This window comes from Tauraco erythrolophus, chromosome 18 (genome assembly GCF_009769465.1).
Source record: "Tauraco erythrolophus isolate bTauEry1 chromosome 18, bTauEry1.pri, whole genome shotgun sequence".
NCBI lineage: Eukaryota > Metazoa > Chordata > Aves > Musophagiformes > Musophagidae > Tauraco > Tauraco erythrolophus.
In genome coordinates, this window is record NC_141482.1 from 14079000 (window position 1) to 14089829 (window position 10830).

The following is a 10830-nucleotide window of genomic DNA, read 5'->3' on the forward strand; positions in this document are numbered from 1 at the left end:
AGTCTGACCAGCCCTTGAGGAGGAGTTTGTATCTTTATGTCTTTGTCAGAACTGGTAGTGACTAACTTCTCCACTGGAAGATTCAAATATTTCTGTTCAGTGCTTTTTTTATCACAAAAAGATTCTCTTTAGATTATGATAGAGGTTTGCAAGGAGGAACTTCAGGAAGAAGTTTGTAGTGCTGCTGTAGTAGTTGAATAGAAGACACTATTAGGCGTCAGTTTGTCTGGTTCTCCTGTGATTATTACATTTTATCACGTACAACTTTAAAAGTGCCAGATGAAAAAGATGAATTCCTGGACTGTTGTTTCTGTTTGGCTGGAATTTATAGCCAGAGTAAAACTTACTATTTCAGCTCTGTGAGAAGGAAGAAAAATGAAGGGGATATCACTTTATTAACTTCCACTAATGTTTAGATACAGCACATTCTTGGCTTATAAAGAAAAGTCTGTTTCTTTTCCATTTTGAAGTTAACTGCTGGCTGTTCATAGGAGTGCTAAATATTTTGCCCTGCCATGAAGAGAATTGAAAACAGGCTTGCATTCCATCTCAAACTCAAGAAAATTATTTGTTTCTCTGTTTTCTTTACAGACATAATGAAGCTTATACATGGACAAATCCAACTTGTTGTGTACATAATGTAATTATTGGTAAACTGTGGTTAGAACAATACGGAACAGTAGAAATTGTAAATCACAGGTAATGCTAATCATGAAGCTGAGGGTTGGTTGAGTCTTGTCTTTTTTTTTTTTCTTTTTCCCCTCTGACAAATGCAAACTATTCGTTGGACTGTGATAATAACATTAATGAAAAGGCACAGGGCTAGATGGCTTATGGCATACAAAGATTTTACCTCTGAGTTAGTCGTTCAAATTCAGCCCTGTTGACAGAGAACATAAATCAAATTTAACTCCAGAATAATTGTTGGAGGCATGCAGTGCACCTCTATCTTGTTGATTGTGATTTGGCCCTCTTTTTAGTTTTGAAAATAGAGAATGTCTTAAATTAAGGGTACAGCACAGAAAAATGACTGCAGAGTAGGATAATGCGAACTTAGAGCATGTCAAGTGCTCTGCCAGCTGCCTATATAAAAGCTTTTTACTTTATGTAAAATAAATTACCTCCTGTAATGATGAGGAAGAGAATTTTGTGAAAACTGTATTACCTCTGCAAGTTTTTCTGTCGTTAAGTGGGAGCTTTAATACAGCAGGGCTGCTGTTTTGATAACTTCTCATAGCATCAAGTCCACAGTCCTGTCTCCTATATTGGCACAGAAGACCCCGGATGGTCTCTGTATGCTTTGTGCTTGACACAGAAACTGGTACCTCACCAGGAGAGATTATTTATATTTATGTACATCTCAATGCAAGGAAGATGCTGAAATATAACGCTAGTTTATGTTTGTAAAATGTGTATCAAAAACTCTGAACTAAACATTTTAGAAGTAACTTTTGAATGCACTGAACTAGATTTTCTTACATCTGTCATTTGTAAAAGTTATTTCTCATTACAGTGAGCTGTAAACAGACATTAATCTGCAGTGTGATGCGTTAATGTGTGGGTTAAGTGGTATGCAAGACTATATTCTGTTGTTTTCCTAGTACTTTTGATAAATTTTAGATACACATGAAGCTCAGAAGCATGGTCATCTGGCTTTCACAGATATGTCTTCATGTGCGCATTGATTTCCTTTTTGTCCTTGTTGTGGAATTTTGAAATTTGTGTGCCATTTTTAATGCCCTGGTCAGATAATAAACCATAGTTAAAGAAAAATAATGATATAAATAACTACCCCCCAGCTAACTGTAACTATATGAAAAAAGATAAATAAGGTAAAAAAGTAAACTTACTAATATATTTCCAGGCTTGCTTCTTTAAGCATGTATTTATTTTCTCTACAGTACTGGAGATAAATGTGTCCTTAATTTTAAACCGTGTGGACTGTTTGGGAAAGAGCTTCACAGAGTAGAGGGATACATTCAGGACAAAAAGTAAGTGATAAAAGCCTCTTGCCCTCTCCGTTTCCAAGCACATTTCTTTAGTGCTGGCTTAGGGACTGCAACTGATGTGCCTGCAAAGTTGCTAGCATACGTGTCAGTATCAAGCTCCTTGATTTTAAGATGATCATTTTAAGCATTATTAGAAAAACTCTCCGCTCCAGTCTTTGGAAATAAACGTATCCAGGGAAAATGCAGGGTAGTTGCAACTGTTGTATAGTCACAATTCCAGTCTTCAGTTTAAAATAATCAGAATATGGTTATTAAAAATTTTGAATCAAACCCAAACCTGTTTTGTGATTCTGAGACTATATTGTAAACTATTGGCTTTATTGCACCCACACTCATTTTCATAGTGGCAAAAGCATGCGACTAAGTCACGAGGGTGTGTTCTGCAGGACTGAATGCCAGAAAGACTGGAATAAGCTGAAACCTTTTCTTTGCATTGTCAGATGTCTGACTTCTAAGAAATCTACAGAGAGACATAAAATACAACAAAGTAGGAAGCTGGGTACTTAATATAGATCAGAATCTGCATGGCTTGGCTTAGTAGGCTTTGTAAGATGCAAAAGTGAAGTCTCCTTTGGTTTCTTTGCAGCAGAAAGAAGCTGTGTGTGATCTATGGCAAGTGGACAGAATGCTTGTGGGGCACTGATCCTGCTACGTATGAAACTTATAAGAAGAATGAAAAGAGAGGTGGTGAGCAGAAGAAATCAAAGCCGGTAAGATTAAGGATTCTTTAGGGAGAAAAGATGCTGAAATATGAGAAATGAAAGGAAAACATCTTTACAGAAATGGTCAGATGGTGGTGAATGGGCAGTTAAAACAGTCTGTCTTTTGATGGGGTCAGAGATGGGCAGTGTTAGTCCCCCATGAGAAGGCATTGCACTTCTAACTTGTGAAAATTTTTGTGTGAGCTAGTGGTACTGGAGAGCTCATAGGAATGGCATTTGCTAGAGATTTGTCGAAGAGAAGTCATCAGATATCAACCCCCAAGCTGATGTTGTCCAGTCCTTGAATGAGGAAAATGGCTCTATAGCCAACTCCAGATACAAAAATATTAGGATTTGGGCTTTAAAAAAAAAAAAAAAAAAAAAAAGAAATAATTACATGTTTTTTTAAGTCAGTTATGCTTTTTGGTGATGCAGCCTTTCAGAATTTATGATGTAGATAGCCTTGACAACAAACGGGTCTGGAAAGATGCAGGGTTTTCATACATGTAAGCAGTGTCAGGTGAGTTACCACCAAAGCTTCAGTGTTACACTGAAAATGAAAAATGTTTTATGGTGCAGCAGAGGACTGTTGGGTTTCCTGATGTCAACAGGGTCTTGCAGACCCTGGTTCCTCATTGAATATGAATATGAAAAGTTAAACAGAAGCTGATCACTCTTAAAGTTAAGAGGCTCAAACTTTTTTTAAAAAATATTCACATCAGAAGAATCTAGAGTAACAACAGGCCTTGCTTTTTTGACTCTGGATTCCATCATGGTACAGACTTACATTTTGACTTTGTTTTTTTAATAAATAAGAAGATTCTGTTCTTGTGAAAATCAGCTCCTTCTTTCCTTCCTTCCTGTTGAATCTATATTTAGATGGCAAACTGTCTAACAGTAAACCAGATGTTGACATGGAAAGTAGTCTGAAAGAGTCTTTTAAAAATAACGAATACTCAAACCAAATGATTGAAATTAGAATCTTATACACTACAAAACAGCTCCATATGGTTCAAACAGGTCCTGTTTAACTTAATAGAGTGTTTTTGAATAAAATAAATGAGCCGTGTCAGAGGGGGCAGAAAGAAAATAGAGAGGGAGTGAGAGGAGGGAGCAAAACTGTGATACTGTCACTCTAGGATGTTATTGCCTCAAAACTTCCCTTCTGGCTTTTATGGTTTTAAATGATTTCTCATTGTAAATTCCTCTGAAATTCCACAGTGCATCTGACTGTGGCCTACAACAGTCAGATTCTCTTAGATTCTGAGAGCAGCCTCCTGAAGAATACTGCATTTGATTTTATATATGCATTTCAGCAGTGCACCTGCTAACAAAGGAACTTGCAAGGAAAGGTGCTGTGTTTGTGAACTTAAGTGCACGGTTTTCATAGTGAGAAGACTGGCAGTGATAGTTGTTATTAGAAACTAGATCATCAGAAATCAGACCGAAACAAGGACGTACCTGTTTCTCAGTCACACATCCAAATCTATTGCAAATGATGAAGCAGTGTCCAAAAGCAGGCATGCCCTACTTGTCTTTCTTAGGCCATTATGGGAACTGGTTTAAATTTCAGTCTTGACTCATTTCAATCCGAAGAAGTAATAGTCATGTTAGGTGAAATTAAGCTATGGCATGGGATAGAAAAAGACATTACTTTACTTTTTTTTTTTAAACAGACATTTAAACAGACATCAAGTTGAGCACAGGTGGTGGGGGACTATTCAGAGATATCAGGAGCAAGACATTAAGATAAAAATGAGAACAGTGTACGGAGTGAGGAAAAGCAAACTTGAGGGATGAGGCAGAAGTACAGGAGAGTGTTTAATATCTCAAATCTGAACAGATTCTTCAGCAGTCACTGTAGAACTCTAGGTGAAACTGTCCGATTTCCCTTTGTTCTCCTGCCAAATGTTATCTCTTTCAGAGTGAAGATGTTATTAAATCTGAAAACGATGAGGCTGATGATATGCCCGAGGTTCAAGACACGGTGCAGTTCATACCGGGCAGTAAATTGCTTTGGAGAATAAATTGTAGGCCACCAAACTCATCACAGGTAACTGTTTCAATCAGCCTATGGGTTGCTCTCACTAGTGACTTACTCATGGGAACACGAGTAACGTTCAAGGGAGACCTCATTCAAGTGTCTGTTCTTAGCATGGGTATTGACAGGCTCTGGCAGGTCTTCTGCAGCAGGAACATTCTATTACAGCAGGCTCTCTGCTCCGTTCTGTGCTGAAAGCATCACTGCTGTGCCAGAGCTGATAGAAGGAACACGTGCTCTGACTGCAGGCCTTCAGCGTGAGGCTGGCGTGTCGGGTTCACCGTCTGCAAGATCTTTGCCCTTAGCGTGGCTGACATGGGGATGCACGTTCCCTTCTGCTGACGCTGCTGTTGGAAGGCAGGCTTCCAAAAAAATGCAGTAACTCAGCAGCTGAATGTTAACTTCAATAGTTTCAAGAAGGCTTTTCGGGTCTTTTAGGTGTGTGTGGGATTTTTTTTTTGGTTGTTGTCATTTGGGTGTTTTGGGTTTTGTTTGTGTTGTTTTTGGTTTTTTTTTCCCATAAAAATCATGATGTTAAATGTCAGATATGAAGGAAAATTTGTCTCGATCCTCTGTAGCCAAGACTGCTTAAAAATTGAAAACTGTGCTATCCATCTCCCTCTGCCCTTCCTTTTCCCTCCCCTCCAACAAAAATCCTAGTTTTGTATGCACCTAACCTTATTTTCAGGGTAGCCAGTGAGAGAAGGTTTGACTCGGTAATTTCTCTTGGAAGTTCTGTTGTATCCATTTGGTACGGGGAACCCAGGGTCACTTTTCCAGAATAACTTGTGTGTTATCTTCAATTTGCTTTTAAGATGTATAATTTCACCAGTTTTGCTGTGAGTCTCAATGAGCTAGAAAAGGGCATGGAAGCAATATTGGCTCCCACTGACTGTCGGCTACGTCCGGATATCAGAAATATGGAAAACGGAAACATGGGTATGTGTTTGCTGGAGGAAAGCTTTTCATTTTCAAAACGAGTAAGTTTTGGGAGGGATGACTGAAGGGAGGCTGGTTGATACAGAAACACTGTCTTCAGTTTCTCATTCCCAAAGCAGCCTTAACTCTTTCTCATCCTGCGTTAATGAACATGCTTTTGAACAATGCGTGACGTCTGTTTTCTCTAAGAAAAATCTGGGAGAGCAGATGTGCCCAAGGTGGATCCCAAGACTGCTATCCTATGTTATGGTGTATTTGCAAGTTTGTTAACCTGGGGGGAACTGGCAGATGTGCTCTCTTGCTCTGGAGTTTGTCTGGAAAGACATGTGGTGAGCAGACATACTCTTGCTCTGGTGTTTGTCAGAGAAAACAGATGACCCAGTAGTGAAAAAATTACTCTGTTATGCCTGATCCAAGTTCTTTCCTGCTGTCTCGATACAGGATAAACCAGCAAAATTCCAGTTTTGACTCTGTGTTTGTAGTAGCAACTTTTCTGAAATGACAGTTTTAGTTTTCTGTTGCCTGACGTTTTCGTTGTTCAGTGAGACACTGTACAGCAAATGCTTGAATGAACTATATTTAATTTATCTGCAGTCTTTTCTGTGTTTTTGTTTCTGTTTTGCTAAGTAACCAATTTCTTTTGAAATGTTTGTTAGATGTGGCTAGCAAAGAAAAAGAGAGACTAGAAGAGAAACAAAGAGCTGCTCGCAAGGAGCGTGCAAAGGACGAAGTGGAGTGGCACACACGGTAAGGGGGAAGGAAGTTGGGATTTAAGGCTTGGAATGGTTTAGTGTACTGCTTGAGGTGTTTTTATTCAAGACAGTGTGTGTTTGATGTCCTGCGTGACAGCACTATTTGTAGTGTCACTTAAAGCATTTGCTGGGTCAACAATTAAATAATGTAGCTGGAAGCCCAAATTGCTGATTACTTTGTCCTGGAGAAATTATCTAATAATAAATGCAGAAACCTGCCATAATTAACTGCTGTGGTAATGCTGGATTTTTTTGTTGTTTTGTTTTTTAAAAACCTACAGAGATCATACTTTTGTTAGAATGAATAAAATATTTAGTCTCATCTCTCCTTTAACCAATTCCTGTCCAGCTTTTGGCAGTGGAGTAAGATGTTGTGGCCCTCTGGAGTGTTTTATTTTCACACCATTGGGACTCCTTGGCTTGGACACTTCAGGAATTGCTTTTTTGATTGTATATTCAAGTGACCTCAGTCATAGAGTGCAGCACGGAGTAACGTGGGATTTGGCTCCTGCTGGTTGCTTTTCACGGATGCCAATGCTGTGCAGTCAAGTGTACGCTCACAGCCAGTTACTGCAGGTGCTTCCTTCAAAGGCAAGAACTTTGGGATGCTCCCATGATTTCATGAAAGTCAGGAGAGAAAGCATTCTCTTCCCAAAGCCTGGAGGAACAGCTACAGACTAATTCCGGTTAATGCCTTTGAAAATCTCTTCCAGACAATATAAAATCGTTTTCAGTCACCACGGCTAAAAAGTGAGCGTCTGTTCATGTTCTGTGCAAAGCACAGCTCCATAGAAAAAAACTTTCCCGTTTGGAGAGGTTCACAAAAAGGGTTGTGTAACTGATGTGGCATTCCTTTCAAATAAAAATACGTGTAATCAGTATTTAATCTAGATTAGCAACGTTATTTTTATTTGGAATAGGACAGCAATTTTAAAATCCATTTCATGCTCCTTCCTGACTAATTATTAGTTAGGACTAATAATTAGTTAATTATTTTTTTAAAAAAAAGCTTTACAAGGTGATGATAATTGTGTAGGAAGTTTAATACCTTATTTTTCATGTTCAGAATAATTCCTGAGAGTTTTTTTCTGATAAGAAATACCACTGTGTTTTTACAATGTTTTGTGAAAGAAGCGAAGTTGGATTTAGAATCATAGAATCATGATTTTCCCCCCTATTAATAACTGCTCACTCTGTTTTGCTTTTCTCTTCTATTGTTTCTTTCCTTTTTTTTTTTTTTACAGATGGTTTCATCAAGGCACTAACCCATACACTGGGACTTCAGATTGGCTGTACTCAGGTGGCTATTTTGATAGAAATTTCTCAGACTGTCCAGACATATACTGAAATTACGGAACCAATTGCTCATCTCATCCGGACATCTAGTCACTAGATTTCATTCCAAGCCAGTTACTCTGGTTTTGTCGATAGCAAAAACCAGCTTTTCTAAGTAAATTTTAACAAAAATTCTATCGGTCAACAATCAAGGATTTAATTATCACTAATGTTGGATTGCCAAATATTTAAATACTGTTGCATTCGTTCCATAAAGCTGCACCTGAAATCATCATGTTTTCACTAATTTTCCAAGGGACCTTTGGTTCTTCATTTTTTTTTTTCCCCTAGTTTCTTTGTCAGGAAGATACGCTGTATCCGGTAGAGCACATAACATCCTTCAAAACTACGTAACTTAAGTAAAATAGAGATAATATCCTTGTTACTTAGTACAATAGTGAAGAATCTGGAGTTTTTGGAACTGGGAACAGGGATGAAAAGCTCATGTGGTACCAACAGGATCGAATCTAGTCCTGCCGATCCTCCCCGTGGAGCGATGCATGCGAACTTTCCGCACGGTATGTAGCACTACGTGGGGACTGGAGCTCCCGGCCCCTCTCCCTCATCACGATTCCATAATTCAGAGACTCGGGGAAACAAAAACCAGCCTGAGATTCTCAACCTGTAGTTGTCTGTTACGGAGTCTTCACAACTTTTGGACACTGTGAGCATTAAACTGTAAAACCTGTGACAAAATTCCGTAAAGCATACGTTAGGAGAAGGAAAGGGCACATTAAAGTGTGCTTTTTCTGGAGTCAAACGCTGTTCTTAAAATAAGAGAAGCTTCGAAGCAATTGTAGGAATGTATAGGTGGTTACAATGTAAAATATATTGCTTGCTACCACTTGGAGGCTTAAATCTTCTGCACTACCTTTGGCAGCTTTGGCACTATGTATGCTCCTAGACGAAACTTTTATTTGGAAGCACTTTGGTATGTATATCCACACAGGTTCATCTTTTGGGGAAGGTTTTGTTTGCATGTTTTTCATTATTAGGTCATGTCTGTTTTGTATGTTGTGAAAAAGCAGAATCAATTTAAAGCTTTGGCAGAGCTATACCTATTACAAGTTTTCTGTGAGCACGTGATGTCAAAAAGTGGGATTTTTTTGTTCCCATATCAAACCATCGAAGCCATATAATACTGGAAATAATCAATTACTGAACTGACACCTTCATTTTCTTTCAAGTGGTACACTTTGAGGGGTAAGGGGGAGAGAGGCTTGAAAATTAGGTCCAGTAATTAAAACTAATCCTAATGTTGCATCTTCTTTTATGAAAGTTTTTTAATTGAGTAACCAGGCAAAAATGGAGAGCGGCTGCACTGCTATGAAGCTTACAGTAATTCAGAAATTGCTGGTGTTAAGGAATTATTGTGAATTACTGAGGAATTTGTGAAAGAACTGGTCTGATTGATGTCCAGATGTATTTGTGGTTTCATCGGAAGACAGATTTTTGAAGTGCTTCTCTCCCAGCCACAGGATTTAAAAAGCAAAGGAAAATTAACATAGTGATGGAGAAACATTTTTATATCAAATCATGCATCTAATGATTGGATTAACTTTACATTTTTAGGAGATTTAGTTGTTACCTTTGTTGGAAAAATAAGAGAAACTGTAGAACTTCAAGGCAGTAAGGAGGGGCCTAATCTGAAACCTGCTCGTGGCAGCTTTATCCTGTTGCCAGAAGTGGGATTTTGTGCTGGTTGTACCACTCCCAGCCTGATGTGGTACCCCAGTGCAGACAGTGGGGTTGTGTTTGTTCCCAGTAAGTGCACGGACACTGGACTTTTTAACAGACATTGCTGATCCATATGGGACAGCATAAAAACAACTTTTATAAAAAATTGAACTCCAGTGACCGTGCCAGGCACTCTGTCCCCCTTCCCAAACTTGCTGCCAGCAGCGCAGGGAGCACTTTAAGTGAGGATTGAAAAGATTCACTTTTCCGTTTTTTTCACTACTAAGCCAGTTTAACATCTCATGGGAATTTAAAACTTGCTTAAACTAAATAATATGTTTAATGCTGGAGTAGTGTTTTTAAAACATTTCATATAAATAGAAACTGCCTGAATGGAAAAACTGTAGAGTAATTGCTAAAGAAATATTCTGAGTATAAGAAGTGTACAGGTTAGCATCCCTCTTGTCTAAGTTATGATTTCAATTGGAAGACCTCAAATCTTGTCATTATGTGAAAGCATGAAAAAATCGTAACGACGTGTTTAATCCAGACTTCAGTATAGAATCTTCATGGGATTTAAAAAGAAACTGGGAAGGTTTCTAAAGTAAGAACACTTTGCTAGTTACGTCTTTACCCCCTTCTCCCTTTCCTTTAGTGGTAAGTTTTTTTTTCAGTAGCATTTCAGATTAGTTCCAAATCCATTTATTTTAATTACTTGTTCTTCATTGACAACACTTAAAAAATACTTTCCCCTCTCTGTCTATGCTTGGCCAGCCATGGGACTCGTAATGCCGTGTTTCAATTGCTCTGAAAGTGAAAAAGTTTTATTTTTGATGCAGATCTCGCCTCAGTAGTTTACGTGTCAAAACGTTAATAACTTTGCACCTTTTGAAAGAATGTCACTTTTATAACTTGATTAAACACTGTATATAAGATAACTGTGTTAGTATATGTTAATACAGCTATGTAGAGAAACAGTCTAGAAAGAAATTATAATAAATACTTAATACCCTTTGGGCCTCAAGATGGTGACAGATTTTTGTGAGACTTTCGGGCCAGGGCAGCTGTCTGGTAGGGCAGGAGGACGGCTGGAGGTGGCTCCGGGTCTGTAGTGTGTTTTCACCATGGTGCTTGTTAGTCGAAGACGATCTAAATCAGAGCTTTGAACATCTCCCACCCACCAGGCGAGCTTCTGCCCAGCTGTGGGTGGTCTTCGTTCCTCCGCAGCCTGGTGCCCTGCGGTGCGTCGGGTCTGAGCAGCGCGGGGTGGTGGTGGCACACACCGAGGGACGTGCGGCGTGGAAGTTGGATGGAGACCTGCGAGGTGGCAGGGAAGGGAGGGATGCGGGTGCGGTGGGGGGCTCCCAGCGCGGGGG

At 39.0% G+C, this 10830-nt stretch overlaps 1 protein-coding gene across 8 annotated transcripts in view; it reads left to right on the forward strand.

Moving 5' to 3' along the window:
* Positions 1-10788, forward strand: part of OSBPL2 (oxysterol binding protein like 2) — a 39400-nt gene extending 28612 nt beyond the window's left edge. For 7 of the 8 annotated variants that reach the window (XM_086622807.1, XM_086622808.1, XM_086622806.1 and 4 more), the window contains 8 exons: positions 592-699; positions 1902-1991; positions 2596-2719; positions 4635-4763; positions 5567-5690; positions 6347-6437; positions 7687-7742; positions 8069-10788. In XM_086622807.1, the coding sequence (XP_086478933.1) occupies positions 592-699; positions 1902-1991; positions 2596-2719; positions 4635-4763; positions 5567-5690; positions 6347-6437; positions 7687-7742; positions 8069-8136 (790 nt within the window). In that variant the 3' untranslated portion in view covers positions 8137-10788. Of the gene's footprint in view, positions 1-591; positions 700-1901; positions 1992-2595; positions 2720-4634; positions 4764-5566; positions 5691-6346; positions 6438-7686 lie in introns of all 8 variants that reach the window. The other variant, XM_086622813.1, reaches the window with a different exon arrangement.
* The last annotated feature ends 42 nt before the right edge of the window (positions 10789-10830 follow it).